Genomic DNA, 23,059 nt, shown 5'->3' with positions numbered 1-23,059 from the left:
TCTGATTATCCTATGGGCTAAAATCTGTAATGACAGATAAACACAATACCAAGATCCTAATGATTACCACGCAAATCTTATACTAGGCTAACAGCAACTAGATCATAAATCCTGACGTCACACATCTGATGGGTCCGAGCACAGACTAATTATCTAACCCAGCCTGAAGGAAGTAAACTATGATCTCACCGTCCCGGTTATCAGATCAGATTCCTTCCGATTCCTCAGCCGAATGCCTCAGCGAGGTCCCACAAGCTCAGGTGATGCACTTGTCTTGATCAGCCACAGATGATACAGACTCAGTATAGATCCTGTAGACAGCTGTAATCTGGGGAAAAGCTTTGCCAGGTATTATCAGTAAGTCTCTCAGGTAAATTAGGTGCTTGCAGAAATGCAAGTGTTCTCCTCTTCTGTTCTTCTGTTCTTCTCTCTTCTTCTGTTCTTCAGGAACTAGTCTCTTTCTGTTCCCGCTTCTCAGATCAATCAGTTTTCTGGGAGCCAATCAGAAATAATCCCACCATGTACTCCCAGCATCTGTATGAAGCTTCCTTTGTCCGTCTTATCTCGTAAGCTCTCTCTCTCTCTCTCTCTCCCTCAGGGACATGCATTCTCCCCCGATACAGAGTGACCTTGGAGGTGGTGCAGGCTTCAGTAAATCTATTACAAGCTGAAATTCTGACTTCTGCACAGTTGGTAGTCAGACATATAGGTGAAAGGTTGCAGCGTCCATTTTGGCTGTAAAGGTGCTCTCATATGCACACAGGGTGGGTGAGATCACAGCAAATACTCCTACAGATTCCCCCCCTTGGAGATGGAAATTACTACAAAGGAGTAAAGGCCTTCTCCAACCTAACTACAAAAATAAGCCAGACAGTTCAGTCAGGATTCAGGTACAAACTTCATGGTCAAAACTACAAAAAGTTTCAAAGTAAATCTCAACTAATGCAAACTAACACTCTTCAAACAGTTCAATTAAGCAAAATAATGTTCACAAGGAAATCACAAATGCTAAGACAGCAAAATACTGAATAATAGAACCCGCATGAAAATTAATCAAACAAATCATGAACCATAATCACATAGATCATGAAAATCACATCATGCAAAGCAAAGCATATTAGTACAGAAAAGTGAAAATGGAATAAATTGTTGGCAAAACTCTGGTTAGAGGTAACTACATAAAGTCTTGCAATCTCATCGCCGTAGGTGACAAAGTGTTTACGCGATAGCGTAAATGACGAAGGTCTCTCCAAAACACTACAGCACACAGGAACATGATGAACCACGAGATGGTCAAAAGTGGGATGACAACGTGAGTGGACATGTGGAACTGGGTGACATCAGATGAACGACGTTTGTAATCTGCAACCTCGAGAGTCTCATGGTCGACAGATAATTCAACAGTGTGAGAGTCTTTGGACTGTAAAAATGGTATAAGGTCCATAGCAAAGTCAATAGGATGTCCACGAAATACATCAAGCACTTCCAATTCAGAAACAACCGGGTCTGTGTCAAGATAAAACAGGGAAACTCCTCCTACATGGGCAACAGCATACTTGGGTACAGCGATTACACAAACATTGCAAGGAAGAGTGTAACGGTTGATTACATCATGCTTCTGAAAGGTGACAGTAAGTTCCGTACTAGGTGTGCTAACTAACCATACCGTATCCAGTACAGCTACAGTGGTATCAGAAAAATCGTCATATTTTGACACGGTAACCTTACACTTCTCTTGAACATTCTCTGTGGACAAGCCACAAAGAGCTTCTGTTGTGTCTTTCAGGAAAGGTTTACCAGGGCATAGCCAATTAACATCTTTAGTTTTGTGGCAAAGGTCTAAGTTAGGGACCAAATAATGTTGCGGAGCATCCTGTTGGTAAGCAACATACTTAGGTGTATCAACATTAAGGTACAAATTCTCATGCCAAGTACCTACATTTACAACTTGTTTAAGCTGGTATACATTCTCAGGCATAATAAATGGCAAATTAAGGATGAAGGCAATTTCCATACGCTCCATATCCAAATAAAGGGGAAAGGCAGTACCTAAATGAAATGCGATTTGAATTTGAAAAGGTTCAATAGACAAACGGGTAACTTTGGCAAAGGCATCTTTAACCACATCAGATGGTATCAGGTACGTTGGTATCTGTCCCTGCATTAGCTTACTAACACTGGTATCTACTTCCCTAAATAAATCCTGGATAAGGTCCTTAACAGGTTGTATAAACACACGGTCTTCATTCATGGTACCTTTAATTGTCAACAAATCAGCTGTGTTAGCACTAATTTTACAGTGGTGGAAATAAGTATTTGATCCCTTGCTGATTTTGTAAGTTTGCCCACTGACAAAGACATGAGCAGCCCATAATTGAAGGGTAGGTTATTGGTAACAGTGAGAGATAGCACATCACAAATTAAATCTGGAAAATCACATTGTGGAAAGTATATGAATTTATTTGCATTCTGCAGAGGGAAATAAGTATTTAATCCCTCTGGCAAACAAGACCTAATACTTGGTGGCAAAACCCTTGTTGGCAAGCACAGCGGTCAGACGTCTTCTGTAGTTGATGATGAGGTTTGCACACATGTCAGGAGGAATTTTGGTCCACTCCTCTTTGCAGATCATCTCTAAATCATTAAGAGTTCTGGGCTGTCGCTTGGCAACTCGCAGCTTCAGCTCCCTCCATAAGTTTTCAATGGGATTAAGGTCTGGTGACTGGCTAGGCCACTCCATGACCCTAATGTGCTTCTTCCTGAGCCACTCCTTTGTTGCCTTGGCTGTATGTTTTGGGTCATTGTCGTGCTGGAAGACCCAGCCACGACCCATTTTTAAGGCCCTGGCGGAGGGAAGGAGGTTGTCACTCAGAATTGTACGGTACATGGCCCCATCCATTCTCCCATTGATGCGGTGAAGTAGTCCTGTGCCCTTAGCAGAGAAACACCCCCAAAACATAACATTTCCACCTCCATGCTTGACAGTGGGGACGGTGTTCTTTGGGTCATAGGCAGCATTTCTCTTCCTCCAAACACGGCGAGTTGAGTTCATGCCAAAGAGCTCAATTTTTGTCTCATCTGACCACAGCACCTTCTCCCAATCACTCTCGGCATCATCCAGGTGTTCACTGGCAAACTTCAGACGGGCCGTCACATGTGCCTTCCGGAGCAGGGGGACCTTGCGGGCACTGCAGGATTGCAATCCGTTATGTCGTAATGTGTTACCAATGGTTTTCGTGGTGACAGTGGTCCCAGCTGCCTTGAGATCATTGACAAGTTCCCCCCTTGTAGTTGTAGGCTGATTTCTAACCTTCCTCATGATCAAGGATACCCCACGAGGTGAGATTTTGCGTGGAGCCCCAGATCTTTGTCGATTGACAGTCATTTTGTACTTCTTCCATTTTCTTACTATGGCACCAACAGTTGTCTCCTTCTCGCCCAGCGTCTTACTGATGGTTTTGTTGCCCATTCCAGCCTTGTGCAGGTGTATGATCTTGTCCCTGACATCCTTAGACAGCTCCTTGCTCTTGGCCATTTTGTAGAGGTTAGAGTCTGACTGATTCACTGAGTCTGTGGACAGGTGTCTTTCATACAGGTGACCATTGCCGACAGCTGTCTGTCATGCAGGTAACGAGTTGATTTGGAGCATCTACCTGGTCTGTAGGGGCCAGATCTCTTACTGGTTGGTGGGGGATCAAATACTTATTTCCCTCTGCAGAATGCAAATAAATTCATATACTTTCCACAATGTGATTTTCCGGATTTAATTTGTGATGTGCTATCTCTCACTGTTACCAATAACCTACCCTTCAATTATGGGCTGCTCATGTCTTTGTCAGTGGGCAAACTTACAAAATCAGCAAGGGATCAAATACTTATTTCCACCACTGTATGTGTATGTAAATTCACAAGAGTGACCGTATCAGCAATAGTTTTACCCTGGGCCACAAGTTGGCTCTGTTGGACTACCAATTTGGTCTCGATGGCTTTCAAATCTGCTTGGATGGCTTGTATATTGGCCTGCAGCTTTTGGACAGAAACTACGTTGGCAACAGACATGGAAATACCAAAAAGTGAACCAATGGCCGAAAAAATCAAACCACCGGCAAGACCCAGAAAACGCTTAGATCTGGACCTGGAATTATAAGGTTGCATAGGTTGTACCATGACTTTGTCCAGTTGATGCAAAATGTTCTTCACTTGTGCACGGGCATTTTGCATATAATTGAAAAACCAGGAATGGGTAACAGCAGACAGAGATAAGTGACTCATATTGAAATGTTTCAGTAGTACATGCATTGGGTCAAGGGACACAACTACTTTCTGGGGAACAATCTGGGACTGGGTAATCAGGAAGCCAGGGGTATCTTGCAGAACAACTCCAGACATGGGACCAGGTTCGATCATCTTGGACCACGATCCCAGCAGCACGGAGATCCAGAACACGATCATCAGGGTTCTTTTCTGCATCTGCAAGGTACAAAGAAAACAGACTATGCTGTTGGGGTGTTAGTACAGTTCGTGTCATCAACACATACGTCTGGAATCAAATGACTGGGATGACGTGGTCTCAACTGATTGATGTGGACCCATTTAAGGGTGTCTTCACCCTTAGTATTTTTCTTGAGGCAAATTTGGTAAGCCACAGGTGAAGCTTTTTCCACTATTGGGAATGGACCACGCCAACTAGCCAGAAACTTCCTTTCTTTAACCTTGTTTCTGGCAAAATTGAAGTAGAATACCTTGTCGCCAATTTGGTATTCTTTAGAGGTAGTCCCTTGATCATAATAGGCTTTTCTACCTCTAGCGCTACTTTCCAAGTTTTTCTGAGCAAAGGCAAAGGCACTTTGCAAATGCTTACGCAACTGGGTGACATATTCATGAGTGGAGGTAGCACTGGACAATTTCACATCATTAGTCCTGTACAACAAATGAATTGGTAATGTCATTTCCCTACCTGTCATCATCTCAAAAGGAGACACAAGCATCAGCCTGTTCCACTTGCTCTTTCACCATAGCATCAAACTCTGAGAAAGGTTGGTTGGATGAAATTTCCACCTGTTCTTCAATGTCCTCCTGCAAGGTTGAGGTTTCCACAGAATTCACCCTTCGAGGCTTCTGAGGTACAGACATTTCCCTGGACAGAAACAAGAAGTCATCTTCCACCTGTACCTGAGCACATGTCGCATCATAGGGCCAAACAAACTCGAGAGATATGAGGCCCCTGGGAGAGGTAAACCAACTGTCAGTCGTCTCCCCCCCCTGGCAGGTGTCCCAAGAAGAAGGCAGCCTGCCAAGGATAGGCAAACTTACCTCGACATCATGGAAAGACTGGCCAACCAGAAAGCCAAAAGAATCTCCAGCAGATAGCTCAACTTCAGCAGACTGTGGATTGGTGACCAACAGGTATAAGGTGGTACCGGTGACCTCCAAACATGGCAGAACACCAATTGCCAATCCAAGGTCTCGAAAGTGGGCATGTGGGTTAAAGAACACTACATCATCCAGCAGACGTTGTCCTTGAGCGAGGCGAAGCTTGAGGGAAAAATCCCGAACTCTTCCTGGAATGGTTACATCCTTGTCACAGACTACCTCACAGACCTGGGGAATGGTCTGTCCAGACTTCAAACAAACAGCCGTAGGTTCAAGTTCCACTGGGTTGTTCTGCATTCTACTCCACAGGACAAGATTCACCAGGTCCACATAAACTCCCAGTCGTACAAGGCAATCTGACCCCAAACATAAGGGTTCCCTCAAGCCCCGGACAATAGAGAAGTGGTGAGTGAATGTCTTCTTTCCCACAGTCAAGGGAAGGCCACATATTCCGTCAAGCGGCTTGGAGCCTTGTCCCGGTACCTGTACCGAAGTAGAGGAACATCTGCTGAAGGGAAGTTGTACAGACTTACGAATTTGGCTGTACAAAGAGTCACTGATGTAGGAGAGATCACTAGTGAACAGTAAAGTAGCTTGAAGCAATTGGGTGTTAGCCACCTGAACTGGTATGGTGAATTCATCACCTTTCTGGGTGATGACAGTCACCTTGCAAGGATGAGCAAAATCAGGAGCAGAGAGAGGAGATGAGATTTCAAGTGATACGGGAGACACAGTATCTGTTAAGTCATCCGTCTTGGCTGAGTCCTGTGAAACAATCTCTAGTTGGTCCGCTTGTTGCACCAGCTCTTCATGCTTCTGACCCCCTTTTGGTGCCTCTGTCAGCGGAGGCTCCCGCATGGGCGGATCCGCGGAACACCGGAGATCAGTCCGCAGGGGAGTGTCCTGTAGCTCCACAGAGTTGGCATCACCGACTGTACGCCAGTATCTCCCTCGCACATATTTAAGGGGTCGAGTGACCTTAGACCAGATCGTTTCCTCGTCATAATCCAAAACAGGCCGAAATCTCTTCAAAAGGTCATTTCCAATCAGAAATTCTTCACCCTCACTGGTAGTGATGATGGCAGGGTGCCTGACGGTCATCTGTCCAAGCTGTAAAGATAGCCAAACCTGTCCCACAGTTCCAATACTTTGATTGCCATAGGCCACCAGTGACAAGTCGCACGGTGTGACACGCAGCACATCCTGACCCCCCCCTAGAGATGCCTCGAGTTTCTGAAACAGGCCCTGGGTGACCAAAGTCACCTCTGAGGCTGTATCCAGGAGACCTTCACAGGAAAGTACTTGTTGAATTAACAACTCCACGGTATATCTGTAACCTTTAGATATAAGCTTACCTAGAAAATACCTGACTTCCTGGGATGAGTCTTTTGAAAGAGGCCCTTCCGGGTTCGAGGGCTGAGACGCAGCATGGTTCACGGGGGACTCCTCACTGATGGGCGACAACGCATCCACGTGGACAGTGGGGACGCTTGCGGTAACAGGTTTTGTGGCCACGTCTAGTCATTCTTGTTCTTCCTCCGAAGAGGATGGCTGTTCCACCTCAACAGATTTAACGCTAAGCCCCGGAGGGGTCGGCGGTCTAGAAGACTGGTCCTTCTGCTTCTGGAATTTGACCTTTTTATGAGATGGAGGTGTCTTAGGTACACTGCTAGACTCCGCGATTGAACATCTTGCCATCAATTGGTCCAGCTGAGCTTGCATAGCACGGATCTTCTCTGCGTTCCACTTCTTCTGATTAAACCGCTTCTTTTTAGGTTGTTGCTGTCCCTCCTGTGCAATAGGGGGCGCTGCATCCCGCGGCAGGGCCTGAGAGCCCGGCGGCGTAGTTGGTCTCGGCGCTTTGTTTTCCAGAGAAAGCGTGGAAGTGACCGCACAAACAGCGGGTGGTATCACCCTGTTGCGACTCTTGGATGCCGGTTTCGGAGTCTCTGCGATTGGCTTGGCGCGACAGATTTCAAAAATTCCTTCAGCCTGCTTGAGAAGGCTGGAATAGGGTTCTGCGTTTTTTCCTGCCAAGGGAATCTTTATCGGATCAGGCAGACCCTGTATAAAAAGTTCCCTGAAATCACCAAATTCAAGATCTTTAGAATCAGGCGGCACCCCCCCTTGGTAAAATGCACGCTTCAAGCGATGGGCCCACTCCCGCGGACTCTCCTCCGGATTACAACTAATAGTATACGCTGCACGCTTCGCTTCAAGAGAGTTGGCAAAGAGACCGTAGCGCTTCGCTAAGGCTTGCTCCACTGACCGTAAATCAGGGTTATCGGACATGATCAAATCTAGAACTTCATGGCACTCGGTACTAAAAGTCCATTTGAGGAGGGCTCTGATGTCATCCTCAGAAGAGACGTGCATGGTCTGCAGGAGTTCATGCACTGCCTTAAGATGGGTTTCTATGGATACCAAGGCAGACTCTTTAAAAGGCGCTATTACGGTGCGTAGCATCTTTATAATATATGCTTGCCTCTCCATAGACATTCCTTTCTTGGGTTCCGGTTTGAAATGCCGCTGATCACTACCAGGTGTAGAGAACCTCGGGGCAGGTGTATCGCTAAAACTGGGTGGATCTGCCGAAGGCTGAGGCCCTGAGCTAGGCACCTGACCAAGTGAGCTGATGATTTCAGCAGGCAGTCCCTGGACCCGTGCCCCCAGTGGGTGTGTCACTGTCTCGGGTCTGCTGCTTCGTTCACCAGCCACTATGGGGCTGGATTGTACAGAGGGGCGGGAAAGAACCGAAGCCATGCCCCCAATGGGTGTGTTTAACTCGGGTCCCTCCCGGCTCACGTAACGGTTCATTTCGGGAGCTGGGCTTGGGTGACCCGCAGCAAAACTGTCGGGGAACTCTAAGGTATACGGTACTTCTTCCTGCGCCATGTGCGTAAGCTCTTGCTGCATTGTGGAAATCTTTACAGTGCACTCATCTAATGCTTTAGACAATGAATCTCTGTCCTTCACTGTACATTCTAATTGCAGTGAGACTGTCTCCTGTTTCTCTTTTAACTCCGCCAACTCTAGCTTGGCTGCGTGCCAATCTTGAAACACAGACACAGATTGTTCTTGAGTGGCCACTAGCTCCCTGCGCAACTCACTCTGAACACCTTCTGAGACCTGTTTTAGCTCCCGATTTAATGTCTGCAACTTATCTGTTTCCCTAATCTGGTTGTGTAATGCATCAGTCAAACGAGAAAATTTCTCTTGCAACGAATCAAAAGACTCGAGGTACTGGGCAATTTCTTGCTTTAATGTGTAATTGAGTGCTTCACAATCAGTTAGGTCACACTGCAAAGTTTTACACTTATCATACAGTGTCTGGCACTCCGTACAAATCTCTTCAGAAGAATGAGGTGGGGCGGGGCTTACATTGGTCCCTGCTAAAGCAGATTGGGCAGTCTGTAAATCAACTCGTAATGCAGCTAACTCACTGTCTCGCTCCTGGACAGTTTCCCTAGTCTGGGACAAATCTAACTGCAACTCTGCTATGCGATCTGTTAGAGGTACAGATACCTGTCTTATCTCATTCATCAAAGAGTCTTTAACTGCCAAAAGAGACACGCCCAGTTCACAAAGCATCCATTGTGACAAATGCTGTTTCTCTTTTATAATTGTATTTAAAACCGTAGCATATGCTTCTGAGCTATTCGGTGAACTGCTACCAAATAAAGCACGTACAGACTCTACTGTAGGAGGAGCTGGTTTTGTCTTACTATGAGAGAGTGGCAGTAATATTTTAAGCACGCCCTTCTCCTGTTCACTCAGGAGCATTTCAGGCAATGTGCCAACAGTGCCGGTCGCCATGTTAAAGACTAAACACACCCTGTTTTCCTTCCTTACAGAGAGTTAGAGACCGTTTTTTCCTCTTTTGAAGCTCAGAGTAATAAATCTGTCAACCAATTACAGCAATAAAACACAGCTGTATAAACAAAGTTCTGCCGTCAGCTAGGTTAAATCTGCAGTTCGTGCAAAAAAAAACAGAGAGTCAAAACAGCTTTCTGAAAAGACCCAGAAACGTTTTAACTTGTTATTCCTGCACCAACCGTCCCGGACGAGAGCCCCAATTTGTAGGTGGTTATATGTATATTTTGTAAGAGGCCAATTCCTACCTATGTACTCGCTTATGTCTAGGGGGCGTGGCCTCTGCCCAACCTTAGCTGCATGGAAAATAACGGACAGACCAATGGAATATATTAGTTTATTTATACAGCGTTATATACAAAAATATAGAAAACTCTTATCAGCTTATAGCATCAGCAATTCCTGATTGCATGCACAATGATACCAAAATATAGAGAATAACTCTGATTATCCTATGGGCTAAAATCTGTAATGACAGATAAACACAATACCAAGATCCTAATGATTACCACGCAAATCTTATACTAGGCTAACAGCAACTAGATCATAAATCCTGACGTCACACATCTGATGGGTCCGAGCACAGACTAATTATCTAACCCAGCCTGAAGGAAGTAAACTATGATCTCACCGTCCCGGTTATCAGATCAGATTCCTTCCGATTCCTCAGCCGAATGCCTCAGCGAGGTCCCACAAGCTCAGGTGATGCACTTGTCTTGATCAGCCACAGATGATACAGACTCAGTATAGATCCTGTAGACAGCTGTAATCTGGGGAAAAGCTTTGCCAGGTATTATCAGTAAGTCTCTCAGGTAAATTAGGTGCTTGCAGAAATGCAAGTGTTCTCCTCTTCTGTTCTTCTGTTCTTCTCTCTTCTTCTGTTCTTCAGGAACTAGTCTCTTTCTGTTCCCGCTTCTCAGATCAATCAGTTTTCTGGGAGCCAATCAGAAATAATCCCACCATGTACTCCCAGCATCTGTATGAAGCTTCCTTTGTCCGTCTTATCTCGTAAGCTCTCTCTCTCTCTCTCTCCCTCAGGGACATGCATTCTCCCCCGATACAGAGTGACCTTGGAGGTGGTGCAGGCTTCAGTAAATCTATTACAAGCTGAAATTCTGACTTCTGCACAGTTGGTAGTCAGACATATAGGTGAAAGGTTGCAGCGTCCATTTTGGCTGTAAAGGTGCTCTCATATGCACACAGGGTGGGTGAGATCACAGCAAATACTCCTACAGTATGAGTGAGGAGGGCATCGAGCAATTGGGCAAGGCAGTTGGAGATGGGCTGGGTGAGGCCTGCATTGACTTCTAGCACTGACTGAAAAGTATCGGTGGCAAGAAAGGTAAGGGGGGCAGTGACCTTAAGATGGGCTGGCACTGGATTATTCCTGCATGTCCTGTCCTGGAGAAGGGGGTTGTAGCTGGTCACAGAGGTGCTGTATGGCAGCTCTATCAAAGCGATACCTAGTAAGGCATTGCTGATCAGTGAGGTCCATGAAGTGGGTCCTGGGCCTAAATACTCTGGGATTGGGGTATCTTCTTCTGGGACTTCCCTCCAAACTCTCATCCACATCCAGCAAAGTGTCAGCCACAGTAGCATTCAGCACATCCATGATTGACATCCATGATTGACATCCTCATTCTTCTTGATCTTTCCGCTGCTTTTGACACTGTCGATCACAGCATACTCCTTGATATCCTGTCCTCACTTGGATTCCAGGGCTCTGTCCTTTCCTGGTTCTCTTCCTACCTCTCCCTCCGCACCTTTAGTGTTCACTCTGGTGGATCCTCTTCTACTTCTATCCCTCTGCCTGTCGGTGTACCTCAGGGTTCTGTTCTTGGTCTCCTCCTCTTTTCTATCTACACTTCTTCCCTTGGTTCATTAATCTCATCCCATGGCTTTTCCTACCATCTCTATGCTGATGACTCCCAAATCTACCTTTCTACCCCTGATATCTCACCTTGCATCCAAACCAAAGTTTCAGCGTGCTTGTCTGACATTGCTATCTGGATGTCTCAACGCCACCTGAAATTAAACATGACCAAAACCGAACTTCTCATTTTTCCCCCCAAACCCACCTCCCCACTCCCCCTGTTTTCTATTTCTGTTGATGGCTCTCTCATTCTCCCTGTCTCCTCAGCTCGAAACCTTGGGGTCATCTTTGACTCTTCTCTCTCCTTCTCTGCTCACATCCAGCAGACCGCCAAGACCTGTCGTTTCTTTCTTTACAACATCCGTAAAATCCGCCCCTTTCTTTCTGAGCACTCTACCAAAACCCTCATCCACACCCTTGTCACCTCTCGTTTAGACTACTGCAATCTGCTTCTTGCTGGCCTCCCACTTAGTCACCTCTCCCCTCTCCAATCGGTTCAAAACTCTGCTGCCCGTCTCGTCTTCTGCCAGGGTCGCTTTACTCATACTACCCCTCTCCTCAAGTCGCTTCACTGGCTCCCTATCCGTTTTCGCATCCTGTTCAAACGTCTTCTACTAACCTATAAATGTACTCACTCTGCTGCTCCCCAGTATCTCTCCACACTCGTCCTTCCCTACACCCCTTCCCGTGCACTCCGCTCCATGGATAAATCCTTCTTATCTGTTCCCTTCTCCACTACTGCCAACTCCAGATTTCGCGCCTTCTGTCTCGCTGCACCCTACGCCTGGAATAAACTTCCTGAGCCCCTACGTCTTGCCCCTTCCTTGGCCACCTTTAAATCTAGACTGAAAGCCCACCTCTTTAACATTGCTTTTGACTCGTAACCACTTGTAACCACCTGCCTCCACCTACCCTCCTCCTTCCTGTACACAATAATTGATTTGATTTGCTTACTTTATTTTTTGTCTATTAGATTGTAAGCTCTTTGAGCAGGGACTGTCTTTCTTCTATGTTTGTGCAGCGCTGCGTATGCCTTGTAGCGCTATAGAAATGCTAAATAGTAGTAGTAGTAGACATGCAGGTATCCCACTACCACAGGTCCAACCCACTAAGCCCAGTAATATCACTTTACACTAACCTACTGCACCCAGCGAGATCCAGCACCAGCCCCCAGAGCTTATTCTCCGAGCACCAGCAAACAGTCTTCACACAAATGGTAGCAACAGCACACAGTCCTCACACAAACAGTTGTAGCACAAAGCACAGTGACAAACTGGGAGTGGACAAACAGAGAAACAATGAGAAACAGAAGACAACCTGGTAGGGATTTTGAATGGGAGGTGTGGGGGTTTGAGAACAATGAGGGTTTGGTGGGGGAAGAGGATGAGGTATAGAGCAAGGGAGGGTGGGGAGCTGGCAGTTGTGTGCAAGGACTTGAGGAGGTGGGACACAGAGGAGGCAAGGCAGGAAATGTGAGGGTCCAAATCTTGAGCTAGTCACTTTTAAAGCAGGTCTAATTCATAACATTTTTCTTTCCGGCACAAGTAAATCAATTTACAACAGATGTAACACATATACCAATGTAAAAATTTGTCTACCTGCTTAGGCTTTCAAAGCTAATCTGATTCCTTTTCCACTTGACTTCCAGTAGTGAGTTTTGAGTCGGAGAGTGAATCTTCTGATGTCATGTTCGTGGACTCATCAATCTCATCTACTGATGGGCCAGAACCACCTCAAAATTTCAACAGAGGTTTGTATTTATATGTGATTTATAGAGAGTGCTGTTTTGTGCGCATATGCCCGCATTTAATAAAGTACACGCATACCTCTATTCCACCCTAGCTCTTCCCAAATAATGTTTCAGATATTAAACACAGCATTGTACAGACTGGAATATGGGTCACTCGGGAGGAGGAGAGTAATAAAGCATTATTTCTCCCCTGCAACAGATGTTTTCATTGATCAGGCATACAAGTGAGTGACATCATCCAACAGTGGCAGGATGGAACTTAGTCCATTAGTTCAATAGCTTAGGAAGGAATGTAACACTTGGGCAAGAGGGATTGTGTGCTTGATCAACCCTGCTGCCTATGGAATACATCTTTTACAGGTGAGAAACATTGCCTGGTCCATCAACAAGCATAATTGAGTCAAGCACTCTGGTGGCGGACTCCCAAGCTCAAGGCTGCTCCAGTTGAGCCATAACTTAGCCATTTACCCAGAGCAGCTTGGTCATAAAGAAAAATGTGAGAGTTGCCAGTTACAAAGACAGGTTGGCCAAATTAGCTTAACCAAATGCATAGTCTCTGATTGTGAACTGGTCCAAGCAGTAATATGAAGTGAAGGTATTAATCAAGCACTAGGTTGCTGCATTGCACATGCTGTCTAGTGAAGCTGATTTCAAGAGAGCCATGGTAGCGACAATAGTGAGGCCTGATTTTACTGTGTACAGGGGTGCCAGTTTGTTCATAACAGAATTGGATGCAAGATGCTAGCCAATTTACTAAAGTTCGTTTGGCTACTGGAATAGCAATTCTGTTGTGGTCAAGCAAGACATAGAAACAGAGAAAACTGAAGGCAAATAAAGACCATATGGTCTTTGCAGTCTGCCCATCCATGCCATCTTTTAGCCCTTTTTCTGCCTTAGTGATCCTATGTACTTGTCCTAAGCTTGCTTGAATTCTAATACAGTCTTTGTCTCCACCACCTCAAATGAGAAATTGTTCCACGAATTCACCACCCTTTCTGTGAAGAAGTATTTCCTCAGATTACTCCTGAGTAGGTTCCCTTTCTTTATTCTATGCCCCCTAATTACAGATCTTCCTTTCAGTTGAAAGAAACTCACTTCCTGTGCATTTATGCTATGAAGGTATGCAAACATCTCTATCATGATAATCTCCTGAAGTATACATATTGAGACCTTTATATCTGTCCCATACACTTTGTGATGAAGACTACTAACCATTTTAGTAGCTGCCTGCTGGACAGATCCATTCTGTTATGTCTTTCTGAAGGTGTAGTTTCTAGAATTATACACTGTACTCTAGATGAGGTCTCACCAGAAACTTATACAGAGGCAATATCACCTCCTTTCCTATTGGCCATCCTCTCCATATGCACCCATGCCTTCTTCTAGTTTTCATTATAAACAAATACAGATAGTCCTCTTCACCCAAAATTAATCTTAACAATTGATTTCGCGTTTAACACTTCTATGTCTTGCCACTTTTTTAGCAAAAAAAAAAACAGAAAAAGGAGGAAAATGGAAGAAAAAGCCTCATAAGGACTCCTACTATTTGTGGCACAGCCATTTCGGAGCCTTCAATCTCATCATTGGCAAAAAACTTCCAGCCACATTAATTATTTTATTATACTTTTTAACTGAATATTTTGAACTTTTTTTTACTTTTTAAACTTTTAATTGCACTTATATGTGCATGCTGCCAAGTGTTGTCCTTGCACCACGGCCCGGTTTAGTCTCTCTGCGACCCAGCACCCCTCCCCTCAAGGGTGGCCTGGCATTTGAGTACCGGCACCTTTTTCACTAGAAAAAACGCACTGACTATATCCCAGTCACTAATCCAAATCAGCCACATCCATCACAGCCTGTAGGTTCAGAACCATTGCAGGCATTAGTGTACACTGCTTTCCAGATGTTGCTCCTTTTTCCCATTTGTGCAGAGATATTTACTGATTCACTTACCTGAGTGCTTATGCGTACCTGGGGGCTTTGATCACCCAGACCCAATGATTGTAGTTTGGTTAACCTACTGAAGAGGGATTTAATCTGCTGCTGAAGACATTTCTTCCCTTCTTTGATAGATGGACACAATCTCTGCTCAACAGCTTTGGAAAATCATTCCATGGTCCAGAAAGCTGAAAACTCTCTCAGTGACGACATCCACACAGTCATTCATTCAACTCCAGGATGCGAGCGTCTGTGCCTTGGCCTTTACCCTCATCATGGAGGATTGATGATACAAGAGAGAGACCTTTTACAGTCTAGAGTGTGAAGGGACTTCTAATGTGGATTCTTATGAGGTTTAGGGCAAAACGTAGGAAACACTCATTGATATAAAAAGGCATGACTGTTTTTGATGAGTACAAAGGACTACCTTGTGATGAAACATTGAATTTATAGTTCAAATGTGACCAAGCCTTAAATTCACTAGGACGGTCCAAGTTGAATGCTTGAGTGCTGCAACCAGGCTAGATTTTCAGAATATCTCAAATGAATATGCATGAAAGAGATTTTCATGTCTACTGCCTTTATTATATATATTTTTTTTTACTTTTGATTTTTATTAAATATTTTTTTAACATTTGGAACAGTCAAACCATTCAGTATACAGCAGCATAGGTTTCCATCTCTTTGCATTGTCTCCATATACTTACTTTCCAACTAACTGGTATTACAAAACATCAGCCTAACCTGTTAATTTCAAACTGTTCCCTTAAAACAATGCTCTCCAACCTTGTTCCCCCCTGTGTTATCCTCAGCTTAGCTTCTCGCTTGCCTAACACAGATGGTGGGATCAACATTGCCCCCAATGCCCCCCTTCCCCACCCCGCTCCACATAAACCCTTAGTCCCCTAATACTACCCTCCCCCCCACCCATCCCCCCTCCCTGGAATATATCCCAAATCCCTCTAAAGTCTCTCGATCATTTGTTGAAGTCTTGTCCATCTCCGTTTACGTCGGAGCTCTCCCTCCCTCCTATATACCATTAAACGCTCCTATACAAAGCATCAACCCATAGGCTAAAATTCCCTCCTAGTCCCATTCTGCCCAACACCTCCCGCAGGAACCCCCAATTTACCCTATCAAATGCCTTTTCCGCGTCCATCGATAGTATGGTGATTCCCAAATCTGTTTTTTGCACATCCCATAGCAGGTGTAGTGTTCTTCTAATATTATCCCCCACTTGTCTCCCTGGTATAAATCCCGATTGGTCTGTGTGGATCAATTTAGGCAACAGTCTACCCAATCTGTTCGCTAACACTTTGGCAATAATTTTTGCATCCACATTCAATAGGGAGATGAGTCTATAGGACCCGCACCTAGTCAGATCTTTTCCAGGTTTAGGCAAGACCGTCACCCCCGCTTCCAGCATAGATCTCGGGAGCTCCCTTCCTTCTAGGACTCCATTTCCCACCCTCAGCAATATAGGGCTAAATAGTAACATAGTAACATAGTAGATGACGGCAGAAAAAGACCTGCACGGTCCATCCAGTCTGCCCAAGAAGATAAATTCATATGTGCTACTTTTTTTATTTGTACTGTCCTCTTCAGTGCACAGACCGTATAAGTCTGGGGCTGACTGAGCTCTCAAAATATTTATAGAACCGGGCCGTGAATCCATCTACCCCAGGGGCCTTACCGTTAGGAAGCTTTTTAATAACCCCCTGTATTTCCCCCGGTCCTATTGGTTCCCCCATCCTTTGGCTCTCCTCCTCATTTGATCTATGCAGGGGGATCTGGTCCAGATATCGAGCTATACTCTCTGGCTGTTCCCCCTCCGGTGCTGTATACAGTTCTTTGTAATACTTTAGAAATCCCTTTTCTATGTCCTGATCAGAATACGCCCATCCCCCCTTCTCATCTCTTATTTTCTGTATCATCGACTTCCCCCTCTTAGCTCTCAGACATCAGGCCAGCATGTTGCTTGATTTGTTGGCAAATTCAAAATACTGCTGATGAAGGCACATTCTCATATATTCGACCTCAGCCATCTGCGCCTGATCCAGCTCTCCCCTAGTCTTTTTGAGTTCTGCCCATACCCGTGAAGATGGATTTCTCTGGTGGATCCTTTCCAACTTGTTCATTCTCAGCCGCAAAGCCATCATCACCTGTCCCTTCTCTCTTCTTCCTGGCTCCCCATTTAATCAGTACTCCCCTCACCACTGCCTTCATCGCATCCCACAAGATCCCATCCCCCACTTCCCCTGTGTCATTAATTTTCCAGTATTCCTGTATAGTGGCCTGTACCTCCTCCCTCACCTGTTCCTCCCCCAAGAGAGACTCATTAAGTTTCCAAGTGGTGTTCCTCTTCCTGTGTCCCCACCCCTGTAATCTAATCCACACAGGTGCGTGGTCAGAAATTTGAATAGGTTCTATTTCTGCCTCCTCTACCATCTGTGCGCAGTTGCGATGAACCCACAACCCGTCTATCCTAGTATAGGAGCTCGCTGCATGGGAGTAAAACGTATATCCCCGTTGCATACCATTTACCATCCTCCAGCTATCTACCAATTCCATCTGTCTCAAAAATTTATAAAGTGCCTTTCTCCCCGAACTCGACTGATATCCCCCTCCTCCCAAGTGATCTAATCGAGCATCTGGGGCTATATTGAGATCTTCTCCTACAATCACCTGTCCCCCTATAAACCCTTGAATCTCCTCCCATAATGTATGAAAAGATCCCCCCTGTTCCGTGTTAGGGGCATAAATGTTAATCAGTGTTACCTCCGTCCCCTGTATCAGTCCCCGCAAGGCCACACATCTCCCTGTTGTGTCCTTGAATTCGTTTTTAATGATCATCCCACATGTCTGTTTTATCAGTATGGCCATTCCCCCCACTCTCCTCCCCCCTGCGCCTTGGTGTGTCACCACCTCTTTGTACATTTTACCGCGTAGCAGATGTCCATCCCTGGGCCTCAAGTGTTTCTCTTGCAGGAATATCACCTCCCACCTCATTATCCTTGTTCTTTTCCCAGGGTTATTGAGCCCGTTGACATTCCAGGAACCCATCTTCAATCCCTCCCCTTCCCCCCTCCTTGAGTTCTCCTCTTTCGTCCCTGCCCTAACTTCCCCCCCTTCCCCTCTATATCTCCCCCTCCCCCTTCCTCCCCTCACACTGGATATGACTTAGTCCTTCGGTCAGAAAGGAGGCTCCGCCCTTGCCCCCAAGGACCCCATTCCCCCGAAATCTCCACCCCCTGCACTTCCCCCACTCTCCCTTCCCCTTTAATCTATTTAGTGGGTATCCTGCATCCCCTCCTACCCCCCCCCCCCAAAACACCCCCCGCACTAGGTCAGTCCACCACCAGACATCAAAATTGAACATTGTTCATGACAGTTCGTCAAACTTATCACTGCTTCCTCTCGCTTAGGTCATCAGGAGGTGCTTCTGTCATTCCTCTTCCCTCTGGTAGCCACCATCTGCCATGCCGAGTCTGTTTTTGGCTCCACCTCCGGTGGTTGTTGCTCCCGGTCTGGGAGTCCCTCACATCCCAACAGCCTCAGCGCCTCCCATGCTTCCGCAGGTGTTTTCACCTTCCATGACTTTCCCGCCACCGTGAGCCATATTGCAAAGGGGAAAAGCCACCTATATCGAATCCCTTTAGCTCTCATGAAGCTTGTCGCTTCTCCCATTGCTCTTCATTTTTGCAGCGTGGTTCCCGCCAAATCCTGGTATATTCCAATCTTATAATTTTTCCATTGTATCACCTTCTGTTGTCTTGCCTTTGCCAATATCAGTTCTTTGGTAGGGAAATCCAGAAAATAGGCTATGATATCTCTCGGTGCGGATTCCTGTTGGGAACCCGCACTTCGGTGTACTCGTTGCAGGCTGATGTCTCGTTGCACATCTTCACCCTCAGGACTTAAGGTATATTGACACAGTTCTTTGATCACCACCTCACAATTGCTGAAAATGTCCAGTTCTGGGATTCCTTTGAACCATAAATTGTTGCGGCGGGATCTGTTTTTTTCCAGGTCCTCCACCTGGTCTTTTAACTGCTGGATTTCTGTTGCTGCAACATGTGCCTCTGCTTTTTTTTTTTCTGTACTTCAGCCTGGACTATTTCCATCTTCTCCTCTACTCCATCCACCCATGTCCCCAGGTCTCCAATCTCTGTCCGGATCTCTCGGAGCGTGCTTTGGATATCTTTTCAGACCCCTTCCAGTTCTGACTTCAACTCTTTGAACCAGCCCACCACGTGTGCTTTAGTGATTTCTTCGTTGCTCTCACCCGCTTCTCTGAGGGAATCTTCCTCTGAGTCTGAGGGGATCGCGACCATCCTCTCCACTCCCTGGCTGGTTCCTGCCACCTCCTCTTTCACCTTCCCCACCTGCTCTGCCGCATACCGGAATTTTTCTAAGCTCTTTTTCGGCGGCATCTTGTTTATCTCCTTTTCTTGGCTTTATTTGCTTAAAAGTCTCTTGGGGCTGGTTAGCTGTGGCCTTTGTCTTTCTCACCCCTTAGTGAATTACATTTGGCTTGTATCCTCACCAGGTGTTCCCCTGAACTCAGACCTCTCTATTAGTAGACTATGTTCTATTATGGATCAAAATGCACTCGTCCCCCACAGTCCATCAATCAGCTCCAGACTTCTGTTCCATCCAGGGGGAGGCTCTTTTCCTTTACATTTACTGCTCCTTATCCTGGCTTCCCACATGCTCTCTCAGCTGCACTGGTGATTAACTTATGTCTTCTGCCCCTTCAGGCTTCTGCTCCCTACAGGGGGGGAGTGCTTACGCCATGTCTCCTCCACCTCTCCCCGAACCAGGTCTCCACCGCTCCTCCTGCTGTCCTCTGCTGGCTTCCTCAGCTCCCTCCGCTGCTGGTATTCTCCTCCGGGGTGGGGGGGCCCGTCACACTGACCTCCGCTGCACCCACCTCGGCTCTCCCGGATCTCAGTCCGTCGGGGGCGCCGCCAGCTCTCTTTTCACTGCCCTCTAACGACCCCGGTTTCGGGTCCCGCACCTCAAGGTACAGCGCGCTCCGTCTCTGGCCGCCATCTTGGATCGCGGTCTGTTCTTCAGCGCTCCCGTGGCTCTCCCCGCTCCTGCTGGGCGTTCTTTTGCTGTTCTGCCTGTGCCCCCGCACTCCCACCAGCCTCAGGTAGCTGTCTGATCTTCCAGGAGGAGGTCCGGAGCCCACAGGTTCAGGGCCTCGTTCGGGGTACGACGGAGCTCACTTCTCGGCGGCCATCTTGCATGGCTCCACCGGAACGCCTTATTATATTCAAATTTCTCTCATGCATATTCATTTAGGTATATTCTGAAAATCTGGCCTGTTTGTGGCCTTATAGACTGAATTTGGACAAGCCTGTTCTAGCCAAAGTAACTGCTACAAGAAAGAGCACTTTGCAGGTAACATGCTTGTGTGAAGTGAACCCATTGGCTCAAAAGGCATCTTCATGAGAGAGGTAAAGACAATATTAAGATCCTACAATACAGGTAGCTTGACTTAATATTTTCTTGAATTGAGAAATGATTAGACATTGTGAAGTTGGAAGTAGAGAGTTGCACGGGGACAGAAATCTTACCCATCCCCGCCCGTCCCTGCTGGAATCTTACCCGTCCCCATCCATCCCCACTGGAATCTTACCCATCCCCGCAAAAATTTAAACCATCCCAACCCGTCCCCACCCGTCCCCGCAAGAATTTAAGTACCAGTCAGCTCCCTCAGTCTCTCTCTGGATTTGAGCCACAGCACTGTAGGCAAGGAAGGAACGGAAGTTGGAACTTGGAACACTCTGGTGCACACATGTAAGATTTGTCTCTGATTCACTGGCAGTGTGTGCTGAGAGGTCGCCACATGCACGCGCCAGTAGGTCAGGTGACATCTGATTCTCGTGCCTGTGTCAGAGCTGAGGTCTGTGCACCAGCCTGGGAGCAAAGAGGATTAATAGTAACATAGTAAGTGACAGCAAATAGACCTGAACGGTCCATCCACTCTACCCAATAGTCACACTCATGATCAATTCATCATTAAATCAACGAGTGTGATATTATATACTTGATTATGGTCTTTCTTTCGTGTTTCTGGAACAAAGACCACAGAAGTCTATCTGGCCCCATCCTTATGTTCCAACTGCTGGAGTTGCCATCGAAGCCCACTCCAGCCTATTCATGTTCTCATTTGTGGGACACAGACCGTAAAAGTCTGTCCAGCACTGTCCTCATGTTCCAGCCACTGAAGTTGCTGTCTAAGCCCTTTCCAGCCCATCCTACACCAGATTGCCATGTATGAGACACAGACCATACAAGTCTGCCAGGTATCAGCTCTAGTTCATCACAGCCAGAGTTGCCATCTAAGTGTCACTTGACATATCCACACACATGCAGCCATTTAAGGTTAGCTTTTATATAACTTCCATTTTCTAATTAGAGATCCTCTGTGTTCATCCCACGCCTTTTTGAATTCCGTCATCATTTGTGACTCTACCACCTCCTTAATGGAAGATTTTCCACATTTATGCTGTTAAAGCAAGGAAGAAGAGGAGGAGACAGCACTCAAATAAATTGGTATTCGGTAGATGAGAGGCTGGTGCAGGTGCAGCTTACACTTCTACGGGAAGCCCACAGAACTGGTTCCATCCCCGTGGGAACCCCGCAGGAACTGCCTCCATCCCCGCGGGAACCCCGCAGGAACTGCCTCCGTCTCAGGGTTCCCATGGGGATGGAAGCCGTGCAGCTCTCTAGTTGGAAGCCTATTGATGGGGGCATGATCACCTGAGAGCGTGCTGAAACATTTTAATAGGTAGCCAAGTGGGCAAGTTAATCGAGGTAAAAGGGGTAAAGGTAAGGGGTCATGGATTTGATATACTGCCTTTCTGTGGGATAACCAAAACAGCTTATGTTTTTATTATATGCAGGTACCTTCTTTGTCCCTAGTGGGCTCAAATTCTAAGTTTTTGTACCTGGGGCAATAGAGGGATTAAGAGAATTGCTCATGATGACAAGGAGCCACAGTGGGAGTCAAACCCAGTTACCCAGGACAAGATGGTAGTTCAAAGTCTTTGGGATAAATAGAAGGTGGCTAAAATGAAAGCAAATTATATTTCAGTTGAATAAGGTATGAGGAATTAGTCTAAGTTACAGGGTGTGCAGCAAGCTTGCTCAGGTGCAGAGTGAATGGATAGTAATTCTCCTCATGTATCAAAGGCTTGGGAGAGGAGCAAGGCATTTGCCTGCTTCTGGAAGTAGAAGTAGTCTTGAATTTGACATGGAACCTCTGAGAGTGAGTTCCAGTGTAGGGACTACTGAGAGTTAATTTATTCTTTAGGTATTGTGGCTCTTTTTGTCTAAGAACCTTGAAAATCAAAGATACAGTTTTAAATTGGGCTCTATAAGATACTGGTAGCCAGTGTAGTTTTTGCTGGAAGGGTGTGATGTTGTGATGTGGTCATGCCTCTTGTAGCTCTTGGTACTGCAGAATTCTGAATTTGTTTGAGATGATCAAACTTTTTTTGGCCTGACTAATGCTCAGGGCATTACAGTAATCCAGTTGTGACATTTGTCATGTCATGGACCACTGTGCTTAGTTCCCGCCACGTATTGTGCCGTTAAGCTCCGCCCACTGTAGAAGTGATTACAGGTTCTTGTTGCTATAAATTCTAAGCCCTTAGCAGTGCACTTTTTCTGCTGTCTGCTTGTTTTGTGTGCTGTACCTGCTCACTGCTGTTCTGCTTTTGTTTTCCTGGCCACTCCAGTGCTCCCTGATGCTTAGTTCCCGCTGTGAATGTGGCATTACTGTGCTGCTAAGCCCCATCCACTCTGGAAGTGACAACAGGTTCTTGCTGCTATAAATTAGGTTCTTGCTGCTATAAATTCTAAGCCCTTAGCGGCGCAGGCACAAGGAGCAGGTTGTGTGCACCCTGAGCGCGCATTTTATCGGACACTACGGCGCTCTATTTCTGTACATCTTTCCCTTTCCTATTTTTGGTACTGTATTCCTCTCTTATGTGTCTTTTTCAGCAAATCCAAGTGGTCTAGGGTTACTGACCACAGCCTTGCCAACCAATACATCAAAGGCCACAGGTATGCTATTTGCAATCCATTCTTCCTAATTCTTGTCCTACTAGGACACATCCACCCTTTTCCACTTTCTGTATTGGCCTACTTAACTCTCACTTCCTACGCAGTAAACACCTGGTCCATGATCTCATTCTCTCTCACCAGCTGGATATTATTATGATCCTACTGGGACA

General features: G+C 46.1%; 1 protein-coding gene across 2 annotated transcripts in view; it reads left to right on the top strand.

Annotated features, from left to right (window-relative positions):
* The window catches only part of DNMT3L (DNA methyltransferase 3 like), a 232,382-nt gene that overhangs the window by 14,165 nt on the left and 195,158 nt on the right, over positions 1 to 23,059 (top strand). For both annotated transcript variants that reach the window (XM_030204938.1, XM_030204937.1), the window contains exon 2: positions 12,768 to 12,869. In XM_030204938.1, the coding sequence (XP_030060798.1) occupies positions 12,768 to 12,869 (102 nt within the window). The remainder of the gene's footprint in view (positions 1 to 12,767; positions 12,870 to 23,059) is intronic.

This window comes from Microcaecilia unicolor, chromosome 5, assembly GCF_901765095.1.
Source record: "Microcaecilia unicolor chromosome 5, aMicUni1.1, whole genome shotgun sequence".
Lineage (NCBI taxonomy): Eukaryota > Metazoa > Chordata > Amphibia > Gymnophiona > Siphonopidae > Microcaecilia > Microcaecilia unicolor.
Note: the sequence above shows the minus strand (reverse complement) of the source record. Positions and strands in the feature narration are given on the sequence as shown.